The following is a 19,305-nucleotide window of genomic DNA, read 5'->3' on the forward strand; positions in this document are numbered from 1 at the left end:
GAGGCTTGCTGTGGCTCAGAGAAATATTCTAAAACTGTGGGGTTTCCCTTTTCTGGGTTTTGATTGGCGGATTGACAAGATTCCTGTCTTGTTCTTTTCAGAGTGATGTGGTACTACTCGAATCTGAGGGCAAAGTTTTCCTCATGATATTTGTATGAAACTCAAAAATATTATATATATGTAATTTTGGACCCTTTCTATGGAAGAACAAGAAACAACTACATCTAAATTAAACTACTCCAGTGGAATTAAACAATCAATAAAATACCACACGCATGGCTTATGACAAACCACACCTTAGGGAAGTTTAGATATTGTTTTTGCAATTAATAATTTTTATAATTCAAGAAAATATAGCCAGAAGATTTAAATTTAAATCTTCTGACACCGCCACACGTGGCACCATCGAGGCCAGTAGCTTCAGATCTCTCAGATCCGATCTTTACCTTCTTTCCAAGAGTGGCGCGTGAGCTACACGCGCCTCCACAGCCAGTGACGATCATTTGCCGACGAATCGACCCATCTTCCAGTAGCGACTTTCCTATGTTCCTATTTTGCCTAACCAAAATCTCTTTCAGCCAATCCAAACTAGCAAAATGCAGCACACAACAATCTACTACGACTTGAAGTCGTAGTATTATAATTTATTTATCAGACTATACTAAAACCGCTTTAAGCGGCTTTTTTTTTGTGAGAAATAGGTAGGAGCCAAATTTTTTACTCTAGATCATTCTTTTTTATTTTGCTTGTGTTGCTTTTGTTTGTTTTGGGATAATTTTTAAGAGCTCCCACCTCTATTGAATCTAGTATTTTGTAACCACTTAGTTTATCTATGAAATGATTGATTAAAAAAAATTAAACAATATTTTATATGGATTAATTTCTGCCTTCACATATTGTGTATATCTCTAGTAATTGTATGATGTCTAATAATTCTATGATGCGTCTATAACAAATAAGAGCGGTGTTACTCCCACCAAAGGTTCGGTATTGAATAGTGTATTTTTTTTCAAATATTTTTTAAATCATTTTAAACATTTTTAAAAAAAATAAAATTTACAAATTTATTAAAAAAATATTTTTTTAACTATTAAGTAAAAAAAAAAGATAAAATAAAAATACAATTGGATAGAAAAATTTGGTGGAAGTAGTATTTCTCTACAAAGAATGAAAGAAACATCCTATCTAAATCTATTTTGGTTCTGTTTGGATAGTGAGGTATTTTCAAGTATTCTATGAATAATAGTAAAAAAATAATGAAAAAATAATAATAGAATATTAAATAATAGTGAAAAGTATATGAAAAGTAATAATATTTTCGTTAGACTTTTTTTTTTATGGAAAAAGACTTTATTTCATTCAATAAATCGAAATTACAATTATGACTTATCAATACAGGAAAAATCTGGACTACAAGTCAAACTAATACATCTGCTCTGGAGCACCCCTGCACATAAATTTCTTTGTGACGGGCATTGTCTCAGCTTCTAAAAAACTCTCTCCTAACAGATATGAGCATTCTGTAAAACAAACTAAACATCACATCTTCCAAAGCAGAGAAGTATTATCTTCATCCCGTCCCTCGCCGTGTGGCTCATATACTCATCTCCTCGTCCGGCACCGTGCATGCGTATAGTTGGATTGCGGGGTAAGAAACGGACTTGAAACGGACGTATTCTGCAGGAATGTAGACTGGGTCACCAGAGAGTGTTCCTCCTTTACTAGATCTAAAAAAAAAAAAAAAAAAAAAAAAAACCTAAAAACAAAAGCAAAAACAAAGGCAGGAAAGAAGTGGGGCATATTTTTCCACAAAGCCTCGTTACACAAAGAAGTTCTGCCTTCTCTCTAGAAAGAAAACTAATCCCTCCAAGTGTCGTCGCCGAAGAAGGAGTGAGTCTCGACTCCACCTTCCTCTCCATTTCCTTTTCCTTTTCCTCTTCATTTCCATTACCCATTTGTGAATATGCTTTTATAGTAGTGTTTTTCTAGCGGCACGGATTTTCTCAGATCTGTTGCACTCCAGCCATGAACAGTCGATATGCGCCCCACCATGACGTTCCCCTCCAGCTGATCTACTAGGACGACGCTGAACCGTGCCCAATATGTCGACATGTGGCCTTCATGCGCAGTTTGTTTCCACACATAGTCTTCACGCGCTGCCGCACTCCAACAGCTCCGCCAGCTACACACGCCGCACCAGCAAACTCCTCACCCTCTAATTCTTCATATTGGCCAAACGCCTCCTCCATTCCACCGACACGTGGTCCTCATGCGCCACTCCAGAAGTGTGGGTTGATTGTTTTTCCGCTGCAAATCTGTTATTCCCATGCCGGTCTATCCAGATTATTACTTTTCCTAACCGGTGATCTTGTGAGAGAGACTAAAGACCTCACCAACAAATACTTCATGACCTTCAACTACAGTGCATCCACTTGCACTGCTTCTAACTGTGACTTACCTTCAAAACGTCTTTTAAGACGGTTTCCTCTTAGTAGGATTTGGGTAGAGACCAAGAAAGTAGTCTCAAAACCTTTTTTTTATTTTTTTTTATCACATTTGCACTGTGTTTGTTATTTTGGGATATCTTATTAGAAAATCTCACCCCCTTTAACATGTATCATCTTTTATTTTAATAAAATTTACTTAAAAATAAAAAATAAAACAAAACAAAGAAGCAGGAAAGAAGTGAGTGGGAGGAGCCAGAGCTCCCCACTCCTTCAAGCTGTTTCGAAGTTGAGGAGTTTTTTTTTTTTTTGAAAGAGAGAAGTTGGAGGTTCTCTGTTGAAGTAAATTCCGTATAATATTCTCGTTAGACATAAGATCTAAAGTCATAAAATTGTGAGGTGAAAACTCTTTCTACCTCATGGGCGTGGCCCACAAGGTCTAGGTTCAAACTTGGTAGGTAGGTTGACTTGGAATCCTTCGCTAAAGGAAGTCTCTACCCGCCACAAATCGGTTAAAGCAGCAATAATTCTATATATTTATATTTATAAGAGGCATAAATGTCAATTTCAATCATGGATTGTTTGAAAATTGATTGCATTATTACTATTATTATGGGTTCCACTTAATTATTGTGTTTTTCTTCTTCTTTTCTCCAACCTCTTCAACTCTTCATATTTATTGTGAATAATTGACTTAAAAATAAGATTTATATTAAATACAGTTTTGAATTATATAAATATAATATATTTCTTTTTTAGTGTAAAATTTATTATTAAAAAAAATTTATATAAATTCTATAATCATTATTTTTTTTAAAAAAAAAATGCGTACAATCGTTTTTCTAAAATTAATTCTTATTTTTTTTTTTGGCGGGCCAAAGTTCAAAGTCATGTCGGTTGTTCACCTCACTGACCAAAACCCATAAATATGTCGGACTAAAATCAACCAGAAGAGACAAAATTTTTCTTAAAAAAAAGAAAAATTAAAACTCTGAGCTGAAAATCAGAATCAAAGAACATATTATTGTATTAATTATCTAATCAAATGCTAACAAGTTTTTGTAATAATATTTTAAATTGGTCTCCTCGTTTTTTTCATTATATATATATATATATATATATATATATATAAACAGGCAGAGATACATTACAATATAAAAGTATCCATTCAATGTAGATATGGTCGACGTACGAATTAAATCAATTAAAACTACATGAAATTGAAAGTTATTCAATGTTTTTTTTTTTTTTTTTTTTTTTGGCACATGGAGTTTGAAACATTCAAGATCAGGTTGTTTCTTAAAGTATTAAAGCTTCTCATAAATGGAAGGTAAATCCCATTTCTTATCCCAAATTACAAAGTCATCTTTATTCTTCTAAATAAATGATTAATTGCATCATCATAATCTTTTGAGACTTGCATGCACTTACCATCAAATTATTAAGAATAAAAAATAAAAACATTAAAATGTGGTTCAAGCATTCCCTAAGGTTGCGTTTGAATAGTAAGTGATCTCAGATATCTTGTGAATTGAAATAAAAATAATAATAAAATATTAAATATTAGTAAAAAATATGTAAAAAATAATAATAAAATAATGACACTACCCAAACGGAGCCTAAATCTTGAAATTCAAATGACAAGTCAGAGTGGATTTTTATGAACACCTCTTACAACATAGGTTAACACTACTATTTTTTATTTTTTTATTATTATTTATTATTTTTTTACTACTATTCACTAATCATCTGAAAATCACCTTAGCATCAAAACGTAGCCTACTAGGTTTGGATACAAAAAACATTTCATTCATTTCATCTCATCATTACAATAAAAAATTTAACTTTTTCAAATTTTAAAACAATAATAAAATTAAAAAATAATATTTTAACAATATTTTTTATCAATTTTTAACTTCAATCTCAACTCATTACATCTCAACTCATTATCTAAACCTGATTTAAAATAATAATAATATACTCACATAAATTGGCTTAAAATAGCCAATGAAAAATGCCATGTAAAAGCTAAATGACCCTCACATAAATTGGCAACAATCTCAATAGATTAGCCAAAGCTAAATCACACTTTTAACTAATGTGAGATAATTTGATTTTAGCTATTTTATTTACATTAAGTCCTCACATTGGAATAGGCTTTGGCTTTAACTTGCTTGAAGACAGTTGTGATGAGACAAAGAAATAGAAACATAATAAAATAAAAATTTGATCTATGTACAATAACCATCGATTTTGGAGTTTATTTTGAAAGTTGCTGCAGTTAAAGTCTAATTTTTTTACTTTAGCTAATCCATTGCAATCGATTTTTGTTGTCTAATAACTAAATATATGATTAATTTAATTTTTAGCTAACTATAGAGAATGTTCATTATGAAAAGTGCCTAGGATTAGATACGAGAATATGTGTAAACAAATTTTATGAAAAATGTCGTTTGATCATCTTTTTGAGTTCGTTTACTTCAAAGACGGTGTGCAAAGCACACCTTCAATTTTATTGACATGACAATACTTAATTGGTAAGAGATTTTAGTTTTAAATTTCTTTAGTAAATCAAGTCTTGTTATGCTAATAAAATGGAGAGTGTGCTTTGCATACAGGCTTTTAAATAGATTTTTTTTTTTTTTTTATTGATGCGGGGTCTAACATGTTAAGAGTTCATTTATCCGGTTTAGATACAAGAAATATTTCATCTCATTTCATTATTATAATTTTTTTAAATTTTTATACAAAATTTAATTTTTGTAAATCTCAAAATAATAAAAATATTAAAAAAAATATTTTAAAAATATTTTATTTAATTTCTATCTCAACTCATTATTCAAACAACTTACACATATTCTGCATTCCTAGCAATCGCCTGTGAAAAATAATATTATTATCCCGAAAATGATAAATAATCAAATATAGAAAAGAAAAAAAAATGTTTGTACGGAAGGAAAGTGGGATAGAGCTAATCAGATAAACTACGTGGCTAGACTCCAAGTAGGGTCCCCACACATGTGAATCTTCCCCACGTGTGATTCCACCATGTGTGGTTAGATAGCCTTACATAACTTGCTGTACCCATGTGCGGGCTCCACTTCTCAGCTTTTAGTGCCGTATGCCCACAACTAGTTTTTTCTCACATGCGCTACGGTACAGTGAGCTTCGACACGCGTCGTAATATAAACGGCTGTATCACCGAATAAAACAATGATTGTACGTTTGACTTTAGTCCTGGTGTTATATTGTTCGTGCTTAGCATAGAATCGAATCACCAGAGGACTACCAACCTCTAATAATTTATTCCGCCGTCTTATCTGTACGGTCTCTACGGAGCTTGGAACGTGTTGAGTCGGTAGCCGGTAACCCCTGAAGAAGAATAAAATATCATCCCACGCGCTTTCACTTTACCAACTGTACCTATACAAGGTAAGTGAGATTATCATACGCGCATGTATTGAGATTATCACTTCAGATGCTTGGTTATCAACAACATTATCATTTTTTTCTTTATCCTGTAAACTTATGATACTTATCATCTCTGCACACAATATATTATATTTATTTTTATTTTAAATTACGTTTGAATGTTAAATTAAATTAAATTGAAATGGTAAAATATTATTAAAATATTATTTTTTAATATTATTATTATTTTAAAATTTAAAAAAATTATAATAATGAGTTGAGATAAGTTTGGTAACTAAACGTACTCTTATTTTTCATAAATTAATTGAATTATTCCACTTATCATTCATACATTACATATTTGGTAAGAAAAAAAAATTATGTATAATATATAGTGTGAGAATAATAAGCCAAATTTTTCTTATTATATATGTACGAGAATCTGTATACTCACAGAATTAGAAATTTCGTTTAAAATATTTGTTACTAATAAAAAAATTATTCTACCGATTATTTACTCTACTAGTTTTATATGTAATCAGTTGGAGTAACGAGTTTCACAATCATGGTATTCTTTTTTAAGATATTGGGATCGAATTTTTAGTCTACCTATTATGTAATGCTCAAGTATAAAATTATGGGAGGTGAAAGCTAATACTAAATAATAAAAGGAGTTAGATATTCTAAAGTACTTACCTCAACTTTAAGATCTAAAATAAATAAATAAATATATATATATATATATATATATATATATAAATGCAAAGCGTTTTTCACAACATTTAGTGAGCATTTAGTATTGTTAGCAAAAACTATAATGAAAATAATAAATATTATAAAATACACTTTATACATCTATCATTTTTTACTCTAAATTTTAAACTTGGATAATTTTTTTAAAAAATATTGACTTGCTAGAAAATATTGATAAAAATGCATTATTTTTTTTAATGTAAAAATACATTATTTTACAAGATAATACTGATTGAATTAAATAAATGCTAATATGTCCTCCTAATTTATACTACTCATTTTGTCCGTTTGACGTGGCACCATGGTTTATTAAAAAAAATTAAAAATACAAACATAAAATGGTAGATGAAATTTAGAATTTTAATTTTCGTTTTATGATTTTGAATGTCATTTTATTTTGAATATAATTTTTTTAAAAATTTTTAAATATTTTAATAAGTCACGTGACACTACATTGTAAATATTATAATAAAATAAAATGAATAAGATTTTGCTATACATCAACTACTATTTATCTTTACACCTTATACCTGATATATTTTTTATAGAGTGTGAAATATTTTTTATAAGATATAGAGTGTGAAATAATAAATAATAATTAATAAAAAAAATTATTCAAATGAATAATATAAGTCAGAGATACAGTAGCATTTCCCTTAATGAATTAGAGTTTAGTCGGGCCCAACTGAAATTCAGAAATGAATCATTATCAATAAATGACGCATATTTTAAGCAAAGGGCCAAAGAAGTTTAAAAATCAGTTGGTCTGTATATGGTGATTGGAAAAATCAAATCAATACGCTAATCAAATCAAGATTCACGTTGGTGACCGTGGTACGCACGCGCTCATACACCACGTCTACCCTGCAAACACTTTTTTTAAGACAAAAGGAAGAAGAAAGCAGAGATCGTTCAACGGTTTTAAGAACACGGCCATCTCTCTCTCTCTGTGGAACCCTAGATTTCGTCTTCAAGCACGGAGAGAGCAAGATCGAAGTCTTTTATTTGATGGATTTTCGGAGAGCTCTAATTATAGCGGGAGTTGTGCTGGTGCTGAGTGTGACTCTCGGCTCAGCCGGAGATATAGTTCACCACGACGACATCTCTCCCAAGCGACCTGGCTGCGAAAACAACTTCGTTCTGGTACGGAACAAATAATTGAGAACGTAAAAATTAAAAAAGAGCTAATTCCTGCTCATTTTTTAAATTTGGTGTCGATTATTCTCTCTCTCGAACTTACTTTTTGGATGCTGAGAAAATGGAGGGAAATAGGGAATAGTAAGGATACGAACAAAAGCTTTTTGATTTTCTATTCTTTTTTTTTTTTTTAATCTTTTGGAAAACGAATGGAAAATCGGGAAAGAGAAGAGAAAGGGAAGGAAAAAAGTTTTTTTTTTTTTTTTTCCTGAGATATGTTTTTGCTTTTTTACTTGATTTTTTGGAATTAAATGCTCGATTCAGTTTAGGTGATTCATTATAAGGGACTAGTTGAGTGGAAGAGAAAGGAAACTCTTGTTGTTTAATGTTTTAACCTTCGTTAGGTTACTAAAGATGAGAGAAACATAATTATGCTTATTGGTTATGTTCGTCTTTCGACTAATGTTTTATTTCTGTGAATATTTGAAACCTCTCGATAATGCTTTACTTACCCAAATTAATTATTGTCAAATGTTTCTCTCAACCCACTGAGATCTAAACTCCAAGATCTTTTTCTTCAAAGGTTTGATTGGTTACTTGAAAAATCGACGTAGAAGAATTAAAATTATAAACTTATTTTTGTTGTGGTGTGAGAAAAATTCTGCTTGTAAAAAAAAATTCTGCTGTACAGCTTTTTGACTATCTTGCACTGTGTTTCCAGTGTTCTAAACACCAATATTAAAAACATAAAATTTCTTCTTTGTACTCTGTTTCTTGGCATCAAAACTTAACTAATCAATATGACTGACATCACGAGCTTGATCCAATTTTGTTCCCTAGGTAAAAGTCCCAACTTCGATTAACGGTGTAGAAGACCATGAGTATGTTGGTGTTGGTGCTCGATTTGGCCCTACCTTGGAATCAAAGGAAAAGCGTGCTATAAATACTCCAGTTGCTCTGGCCAATCCTTCTGATTGTTGTAGCACACCCAAGAATAATGTATTCTTCTTCTGAACTACATATACCATGTCCTCAATTTGGCTCTACTAGAGAACTTTATGGATTGGCACCTGTCAAATTTTATCATTTTATTTTATGGATTTTACATATGGAGTGCCTTGCCTTTTGATAGCTTACAGGGGAGGTCATTCTGGTGCACCGTGGAGGTTGCAGTTTTACAAGAAAGGCAAATATTGCTGAAACTGCTGGTGCTTCAGCCATCCTCATTATAAACTACCGTACCGGTATTTGCATAAGTAACTTCTTTTTGTTTTAATGTATTTCTTGAACTTGTTGTCCATCTGAATGTTCTAGTACGATCCTATACCAGATAAGTAACTGTTTTGAGACAATAATGTCTAAAAGATTCACTGTGTGCTGACTAGATCCTCTTATCTCTTTTGATGTTAGAGTTCTTCTGGTCTTTAAATCCTGTGTTTTACAATTTTGTTTGTTAAGATGTATTTCATGGCTTTCAGAATACCCCCTTGTAGCGCACTTATCATGGGCATTATATGTGTGGGAAATGTCGAATGATTCATTTTCATTGTTTTCCTTGTTTTCTTTTTGTTTTTTCTTTTTTATTTCAGATTAATGATAAGAATGAAAAGATGTCATTAGTCATTTCTGAAACAGAAGATCAGTAGTAATGGGAAATGATGTTCAGTAGCATGTGTCGCAAAAAAGTCATCATTGTAATGCTAGCTTGTAATTGTAATTGAAAATTTTCAAAATGATCATGTTAAACCACTTTTTTTGTAAGAATTTTTTCCTTTTATTCTGCAGCACTTATGAAAATGGTTTGTGCAACCAACGAAACCGATGTAGATATAAGGATACCTGTGGTTATGCTTCCACAGGATGCAGGTGTGAAATTGGAAAAATATTTACAGAACAACTCTGCAGGTATGCCTTTTTCTGCATATGTTCATCCAACTTAATTTGATTGCTGGCTTTGCCTCTACAAGACTTGGGATTTTCTATCCTAGGAATACTTTCCTTGCTTGGTAATTCCTGATCTAGCCTTTTGCTTTCTTTTGTCTGCATCTGTATACACGGTTGCCTTTTCACAGTATCTGTGCAACTATACTCTCCTCTACGCCCACTGGTTGACATTGCAGAGGTGTTTTTATGGCTTATGGCTGTTGGTACCATCTTATGTGCTTCGTTTTGGTCTGCATGGAGTGCCAGAGAGGCTGCTATTGAGCAGGACAAGCTATTAAAGGTTATCTTCTGGTTTCCCAAATCTTCTTTTGGTATTTTTGAAGTAGGATTTTCTTTTGTTTGGTTAGGGTAATTGCTGAATTAATCACTAATATATCAACTGACATGGATTGGTGCTGTGATTGCAGGATGGTTCAGATGAAATTCCAAGCTTGGAAGGTGTTGGTTCTAGTGGTTTTGTGGACATCAATACAACAGCAGCAATTCTCTTTGTTGTAATTGCTTCGTGCTTCCTAATTATGCTTTACAAACTTATGTCAACGTGGTTTATTGAGATACTGGTGGTTCTGTTTTGCATTGGCGGCATAGAGGTGCGTGTCTTCTATGATGTGCATAGTCGATTCACTGGTACTAAATTCTGAGCATTTCGTTCTTAGAAACCAAACTATGCAATTCTCTAGTTAGGCATATTTATTTGTTATTTTTTGTGTTAATTCAGCATTACGTACAAAAGCTTGGTTTTCTTTCTCATAACATTTCAACATACTTTTCCTATATCAATCGAGTTGTTGGCTTAGTGTATCAACATAGCAGGTTCCTCATGGGCCCATCTAGGCCCTTCCTAATAGATGCCTCAACATGTAAGAAACCTACCATGGCCACTCCTTGATAAGAGAGATTCTCTAGTCTCTCCCTATTTACCCTTTTGTCAAGAAATAATCTCTATTTTGGTCTGCTAATGCATTAATGTCAGCAGACAATGTAGCCTGAATACTTTATCCATATGTGACTTTCTAGTAGTTCTTCAGATATAAGTGATCCTTTGGCATTAGTTTGCGTTGCATCTCAACCTCTCACTTTTAGCCACAAGCTGTTGAGATTAAGCCTTGAGGTGTTTTTCCTATTCATTTTTGTGCATAACATTTTATACATTCTTTGAAGTCCTAGGCTTCACAAGTCCTTTTTTTTTATAAGTAAAAAAATATTATATATCAAAGGAGAAACCAAGTACACAAAATGTATACAAGAAAACACCTTGCCCAAAATGACCCAAAAAGTCCCTAACCGGTCCCCAACCCTTGTTTCTCATAGACCTAAAACTCTATCCAAACACCCAACCCTAAACCCTTGATTCCCGTCTTTACAATGTCCTCCCCTTAGACTTCCCTCTAGTTGAGCTACCACCCTTAGCGTCGTAGTTAATTGCCTAAGAAAGACGCTGTAACTCCCTGCTTTTCTTGAAACTTTTGGTTTAAGTGCGTGGCTTGCCTCAATCGTAGTGATTAGTTCATTGAATTGGTCTTCACATCCTCCATGTGAAATTCCCACAAACTGTTGAATCTCGTTAACTTTAGGCAAAATCCAGTCCGCTATTGGTGGAAGAGACACCAAGGGAGCAACATTATCCCCAGACACAGTATCCAAATGCTCCCGACTCTAGGCATTCATCTACATGAGACACCAACTCCAAACCCTTTGGTTCTCCAGCAACTCCATTGGTTCGCTCCAATGGTATCATGGTTTTCATTGGAGATTCTGGGGTGACAGCAAGTCCTTTTACCTCTGGGGTTCCTACATCTCCTTCAGATCTTGGCAGTACACTATTTTCCTTCAACTTGAGGACCAAGGGTGTAGTACCGACTATCGGTCTATCTTGTGTTACATGAGACGAATGACATTCCATTACTGATGTCTCTACGCTGATACCCAATTAGACCCTGCTTCAAACAACCCATATTTCCTTTTGACCCGCCATACTCTCCTGGATCTAGATATAGGGATAGAGCCGAATCCGATCTTCCATTTTCCTTTAACTGGGTTTAAATGCTTCGGGCCTATCTTGTTTCTTACAACCCTGTTGCCTCCCACTGAAAATCGGTCTATTTTCGAAGACAAGAAAGCTATCGCTGCCTTTAGCTCGACAAGTTGGGTTTCCGTCTCCTTTAAGGAATTGTGCATCTCAACAAGCTGGTCTTGAGATGTGATTTGCAAATCTCCTTCACTCTGAACTCCCGAAGCATGACCCGTCTTTAGAGCTGCCGCATAGGATCGCCTGGCCACTGAGGATTTATTAGGATTTTTGTGCACCTCCAAATTTTCCTTCCCTGACACGCCATCGACATGTCTGCTACGTGACTCCCTAGCAGAGCCACGTCTTGCAACACCTTGTCCTTTGCTCCCTCTCTTGCTGAAGGAAAAGTCACGCAGCACCTCCCCCATCCTTCTCCAACCACTGCCCCCCTCCTCAGGAATGAAGATAAAATTCCTCCTCCCACCACCACCATATTCTTCTACCGCCATATAACCTCGAGTATTTGAGCAGCGGTGCGCCGCAAAGCTGCATCTACCTTCCCGAACATTGGAGAAAAAATCTTGTTTTTCATCCTTTGTGCATGCTTCCATGGCCTTAGCCAGCCACTGCACTGTTGTTGAACCCAAAACCAACTTAGAAATCACCCTTCGACCCCTTTCAGTAATGGCCAACATACTCCCCTCCTTCACTAGAGTAAAGGATTTTGATTCTATGGCTAACACCATAGAAGAACCCATACTGACCAACTCCCCTCCTTCAACTGCCATTCATCATCACATTGAAACCAGTTTAGAACTTGATACACGGCTAAGAACCACTGCTGAAAACCAACGAGCTAGAACGATGGAGGGTGGTCTGTGACCACCGTGCTGTGTCTCTCGCCTGTAAGGGTGTGACGGAAAATCTGTTTTCTTAGGAGATAGAACCAACGACACGGACGCTCGAAATGGATCCCAAAAACGGATCTAGAAGAAAACCTGGTCGCCAGAGGGTGAGCAATGCCGAAAGGCCTTTGGCATAGCTGCCGGGGTCCGTCGGTCTATTCTGTACCGCCGGTAGCCACTCGCCGGCCTAGGTGACAGCCAAATGGATTTCTCTCTTACGGGTAATAACCTTTCGCACTGGTGTATCTCTCGTCGGGGGGATGACCAGCTCCGGACAACCCTCTGTGAGGTCGCCGGGGCTTGGAGATGTCTGAGCCGGCGGTGAGCAACCACTCACCGGCCAAGGCAGCGACGAGATGGTAACTCTCACACGGGGTTTTCTCACGAGTGTTTCTCTCTCCTCCCTCCTCGGCTCCTTCTCCTCAAACTTCTTTTAATGGATTGATGTAAAGAAATGCTTGAAAATAGAATTATAAATAAAGTTTTAGAACTGAGTTAATTTTATACGTGCATATATATCATTTAGACATTCTTTGGAAGTATTTTTTATAACTAAGATTCTTCGGAGATATATGCTGAACCCTGTAGTCTCTTTTTGTTCTTGCAGGGCCTGCAAACTTGCTTGGTGACTTTGTTATCATGGTAAATGTCTTTTTCTTTTCTTTTTCCACTCACTGTGGTTGTATTCTTCTCAGAGGCGGGTAATCCCTCTCATTTGTGGAAGTTACTGATGTAACTTGATAAAACTGACATTTTTCTCAGGAAAGCATGTCTTTGTCTTCCAGTTAATATTATCCTGAAGGTTTTCTTGTTTCTTACCATAGCTTTCTCTCTTCTGTCAAAATTTTCATTTCTACTTTTAGAATGCAATATATCTAGTAGAGCAGTCAACTTTTTAAGTCTTTGCAGATTTAATATATAGGAGTAGACTAAAAGAATGGAGAAAAGTGCTGGACTCTTCCCCTGACAGCTTGTCTGCAAATGATTACTCATTCTGATGCTTTGATTTCAATCCCATCACTATAGCCATCATATGTATTACTAATTAGAGGATTAAAGAATATGCTTTTGACTAACATGCCAAGAAAAATGGAAAAAAATACCAACTTTTACTCTTAGTAAAACTGGCCGTCATTCATATATAAGTGGTTAGAAAGCATGTTTCGATGTGAGAATTACATGAAAGCATCATTGTCCTTGAGAAGAGAGGACAGGATTTCCTTCGAAAATGTGCTTGTGCTATCTATTATATGTTCTTTTTTAAAAAATAAGTAGATCTTCCCTAACATGGAACTGACGACTAAGCAATTATAGTTTCAGATGGTTTGAACATGCGGCAGAGTCATTTGTTAAAGTACCCTTCTTTGGAGTTGTGTCATATCTGACACTGGCCATTGCCCCCTTCTGCATTGCGTTTGCTGTTGTTTGGGCTGTCTATCGAAAAAACTCCTATGCTTGGATTGGTCAAGATATACTTGTAAGAAAATATTTTAAGTTAACTTTTTCTTTTATTTTGGTATGCTTCTCTTATTTTATCTTTTAGCTTCATAAATAGGAGGGGACAACTGATGTCATAGTAACTTTTTTTTCCCATAAATCAGGGTATTGCGCTAATAATCACGGTTCTTCAAATTGTTCGTGTCCCAAATCTAAAGGTGATGACTTGAACTTGTTTGGATTTTCATGTTGACTGGTTAGGTAAATATGCAGCTTTTGCTGTTGCATGGTTATTATATTGTAATAATCTCCTCTGTTGCTTGTTTAAAATAGTCGTGCAAGAATATCCCTGATATTTCTCGACAGCTAGCTTTGGCTTAAGGCTGCCAACTTCAACTTGCTCTGCATTGTTTTGACAAAAAATGGCATACCATACATTTTATTATTTTAGGGCTTTTAGGGTTTCTGCCTCTCAAGCTTGTCAAACTTTCATTGTATGAGTTTTATGACACTATACTTTCTCTTCGAGGGATAATTGTCCATGAGCATGGAGTACAAAGACAGGCCAAAATGAGAATTTATGCACTCAAAGAATTGAATGAAACATAAATTATGTAGCTAATTTATACAATGAGGAGAACATTGCTAGTTCAATAAAATTATTTTGACTCTGATAATTTTGTTGTCCTCCCCCCTTTGAGTGCGTGAATTCTCAAAGGAGTATGAGCATTAGTTGGTCTAGTATTTGACTATATTTACTCTCAATGGGAAATTCAGATTGACCTCATCTTGTTCTGTGCGTAATCAGGTTGGAACAGTCCTCCTCAGTTGTGCCTTCTTGTACGACATCTTTTGGGTATTTGTTTCCAAATGGTGGTTCCATGAGAGCGTGATGATAGTGGTGAGTAGTTAAAAAAGTCTTTCTTCTTCTCACCAACACCATTGGTCTAGTGAATGAAAGAGAGACTATAATTTTCCTTGCTTCCTCTTCTATACAGGTAGCTCGTGGTGATAAGAGTGGAGAGGATGGTATCCCAATGCTACTAAAAATCCCACGGATGTTTGATCCTTGGGGTGGCTACAGCATCATTGGATTTGGTGATATTATCTTACCGGGGCTGCTTGTAGCATTTTCATTGAGGTTCAAGCTATGAAGCCATCATTTTTTTCATTTTTGGTGTTGGCAATCTACATTTGCATCCCACAGGGCTTGAACCTAGAACCTCATCCTCCACTTGAGACTTATGGGGAGGGCAAGTACCATCTGAGCTAGAGCTCATTGGTTTATGCTAGGACTGCCAATTTTTTACACTACCTTCAAACTCGACGCAACCCGACATGCAATGATAGGGTTAAGACTAGGAATAATCGGGTCAATTTGGGTTGACCCGAGTATGAACCAATTAATAATTGGGTCATGTCCGGTCATGTTGAGTTAACCCATGGATTCACAGGTTAACCTAATTAGAATAATAAGTCACGCATGTTATCGTGACCGAAGTGACCAGCCACATTGTGATACCCCCATATTGAGTGATGAGTGTAGGTGGTGTGGGATCCCAAATTGCTTGGGAGGGAGAAGTTCTTGTTTTTTATAATAATTTTAATGAGGCTTCAATTGTACTATTGATTAGACCTTTTGGAGTATAAGCTTAGATGTGGCTTGAGGCTCCCTTAGGGCTTTACAAATATTATTAGAGATCATCTCAATCAGAAGTATGGAACTTGAGTTGTGCCACCTATGATATAATGGCCAGACAAGGACGTCGGGAATGTAAGAGGAGATTGTGATAGAGGCCTCATATTGAATGAGTATAGGTGGTGTATGAGATCGCTTGGGAGGGAGAAGTTTTTGCTCAGATGTGGCTTGGGCTCCAATTATACCATTGACTAATTCTTGTGGATTATAGGCTCAGATGTGGCTTGGGCCTCCCTTGGGTGTTACACGATTTTTGCTAGCGTGGATTAAAAAATATAACACTCATGTTAAATCTCTTCTTAAAATTTTCTTGTATAGCCTATGCCTTGTTATCCAATAGTAGAGAGGTCAAATGTTTAGGAATATTTTTTGTTTTCTCATTTTTCTTTTTTATGGGTCAAACAGGTTGTGTTGGGTCAAAGTGATAGAACCATTTAATTATTTTGGTCCTGTGTCAACTCAAAAATACCCAAACCCAAATGACCCAACACAACTTGACCCTATTGACAGCCCTACTTTATACCATATACATAAGCTTTTACTAATAAAATCACCTTAGGGCCACTGGAGGTTTACCTAGTCGTTAACTTCAGGGCCCCATGGGATTAGTCGAGGTGCGCGCAAGCTGGCCCGGACACCCACGGTTATCAAAATAAAAAAATAAAAAACTAATAAATCACTTTATAGCCCCTGAAATTGAATTTCGACCGCCATTGTTACTGACATTGTTTTTGCATTTCATTACTATCATTAGTTCAGGACTTTTCATATGTTGTAAGGCCTTTTAGGGGCTAAATTACAAGGGTGTGAACACATGAACTTCTTAAGGAACATGTTTAATACGTTTAATATACATTTGTATGTATAAGGCTCATCCTGGAACCCTTTACATTATTCTCCACGAATATACTTTTGCTGGACTTGTATGTGTAAGGTTTATTTCTTTGATATGTAAGCATTTTACATTGACAGATTTACAAATCTCTAAATTGCATGGAAACTTTGACAGGTATGATTGGTTGGCAAAGAAGAATCTTCGAGCAGGGTACTTCCTCTGGGCGATGACCGCTTATGGTTTAGGTATGAGAAGCTAAACCTGAAACCATGTCCCACTTCAACCTTGAGAAAATGTCCTAACAGGGAATTTTCAAAAAAGTACAGACAACTGCCAAACTATATGGGTGTGCATGTGCATGTGTGTGTGCGTGCGTGCATATCCGAAATTCATAGGAAAGAAACTTAATGAAGTTAATACACTTTTGTGCATGGATATGCTATTTCAACAACTATCTTGAAATTTACAGGGTTCAAAGAAAATATAAAAAATAGCGAGCTCCATGCCAAAATTCTCAGCACCCACTTCTGAAAATCTCAGATCCATGTGAAACCTAAAAAGTGGGGAGGTTCATTACAACACTTACATGAAATATTGGGCAAATCTCAGATTTGAACGACCACACTCAGTAGGCACTTACAAGTTCGTGATACGATGATAGAAAAATTCTATATGCTAAGCTCACATCCCACTTTGATGATGCGGTATTGTCCATCAGCTCTTTATTTATTTTTTTAAACAGCAGCTGATTTAAAGGTTGATGGACTACCGATAAAGGTTGATGGACTGTACTGCATCAGCATAGTGTGATGGGGGTTAGATGAGAGTGTAGTATATGGCATAAGTCTAATTATTATACAGGAAAATGTTACTGCCCTCTTATTTGATCTCATATTAGAGGGTGGCACGCTCTTTGTATGCCTTCCTTACCACTCACTTTCAACCTCTCATGTGAATTTCATAGGTAATGAGTGGTAGATGAGGTTGGACAGATTATATTGATTGAAATTACTTGTTTACCATTTAATACTGTTTACGTAAAGGGCATTGGTACTATGACATACATGAGAGGAATTCCCTTTTGTATATTGAAGATGAGAACTGCTTACTCTGTAAGGGAACTAGAATTGTGAGAGGAAGAAAAAGGCAGTGAAAAGCTCTTCCTTTGCATCTCCATTGTCCTCTGGGCTAAGAGCCAAAAAAGCACTTCTAACTGTCGTGGATATAAAAAGTACAAAACTTCTTAAAGGTAGCCTACCATCTTTAGGATGATTATTATAGAGGGTTTGTGTGTCAAGAAGTTATCAGACTAATATTGAACATTAATTTTTGTATATAGCTTACTTCTTTATGATACTGATAGGGGTGCAAACTTATCGATCCAGACCTGAAAACCCGACCGGACCAAACCGAACCGATAAGCATGTTGGTTGGTCTCAATCCATGCTATTTTAGATTTTCGATTTTCAATAGAGTCCCGGAGTGGTTTTTTTGGACTAGACTGACCAAAATGTATATATATAATTTTTTAAAATATTTTTTATATATTATTTTATAAGTTAAATTAGTTAATTATGTAATTTTCATGTAACCTATCACCATTGACCATATAAAATGTTGAATATCCTATTAACTATTAACTAATATGCTATAACTAATATAAAATATTAAAAGTTAAGAATTTTAACATAAAGTATTAACTATTAATTATTGATAAAACACGTGCTATTAACATTATCAATTTATTTTACTTAATTAAAACACTTGATTAGATAAGTATATACTTAGTTAGACAACTTATAATAAATTATTCAATTAATTTTATTTTTTTTCATTTTATATAAATTGTCAAAAACTTGAAAAAAAAATGTTCTTAGCTCATATGGACCGAATCGTACCGATCGAACGGATAGCTCACGGTCCAGTCCGGTTCGGAACAAAGGTGGACCGACCGAACGGATAACCCTCTGGCAGACCAGACTGGACCGATAACACCGGTAGATAGTGTAAGCCGGCAGGCTCTAGTTTTTACCACATTCTTTTAGTTTTGTTGATCACATTACCAGCATGAGTCCACATTGTTTTGTCTGTCTAATTCCTTGAGATTTATTACAGGTCTCCTCATCACATATGTTGCTTTGAACCTGATGGATGGACATGGCCAGCCGGCGTTGCTTTACATCGTTCCATTCACACTTGGTAAGTTGCAATTACCCGAGTAAAGTGTGCAGTGTGTACATGCTGCACCCCAGTTTCTTCTACGCTAATTCTTTGGTAAATGAATGCAGGAACTTTTTTGACATTGGGAAAGAAGAGAGGTGATCTTAAAATCCTTTGGTCAAGAGGAGAACCAGAAAGGCCTTGCCCTCACATCCAATTTCAACCTTCCCAATAAAAAGAAACCATGAAGCACACTTCAAAATGTATTTGCCTTGCCACATTTTTAGCTATTAGTAACAAGTAACTCCTGAATTCTTACCTCTCGGTGTGTAGGACTGTAACATTTTTTGGTGTTACCATTACATCTACAAAGATCCGAACTGATAACCAAAAAGAAAAACATCTTAAGAAGTAATTCCATATAGAATACACTCGTAGTTATTCTGATCTCACATTGTGCTTAATAATTCCCACATACTGTTTTCTGTCTTCACAAGGACTAGAAGAATTACCACGACTTGAGGGAATTTGCATTGACATACCCCTACCAATTTTTTTAGAATAATTAC

General features: G+C 35.2%; 1 protein-coding gene across 1 annotated transcript; it reads left to right on the plus strand.

Annotated features, from left to right (window-relative positions):
- The first annotated feature begins 7,416 nt into the window (after positions 1 to 7,416).
- LOC121268468 (signal peptide peptidase-like 4) lies at positions 7,417 to 19,188 on the plus strand. The gene is made up of 14 exons (XM_041172768.1): positions 7,417 to 7,751; positions 8,586 to 8,744; positions 8,878 to 8,989; positions 9,531 to 9,650; positions 9,818 to 9,969; positions 10,097 to 10,279; positions 13,213 to 13,247; positions 13,920 to 14,082; positions 14,207 to 14,260; positions 14,851 to 14,943; positions 15,041 to 15,183; positions 16,751 to 16,821; positions 18,692 to 18,775; positions 18,865 to 19,188. Exons 1-14 carry the CDS (start codon positions 7,617 to 7,619, stop codon positions 18,969 to 18,971), a joined length of 1,611 nt encoding a protein of 536 aa, XP_041028702.1. The 5' UTR covers positions 7,417 to 7,616; the 3' UTR covers positions 18,972 to 19,188.
- The last annotated feature ends 117 nt before the right edge of the window (positions 19,189 to 19,305 follow it).

Source organism: Juglans microcarpa x Juglans regia, chromosome 1D (genome assembly GCF_004785595.1).
Source record: "Juglans microcarpa x Juglans regia isolate MS1-56 chromosome 1D, Jm3101_v1.0, whole genome shotgun sequence".
NCBI lineage: Eukaryota > Viridiplantae > Streptophyta > Magnoliopsida > Fagales > Juglandaceae > Juglans > Juglans microcarpa x Juglans regia.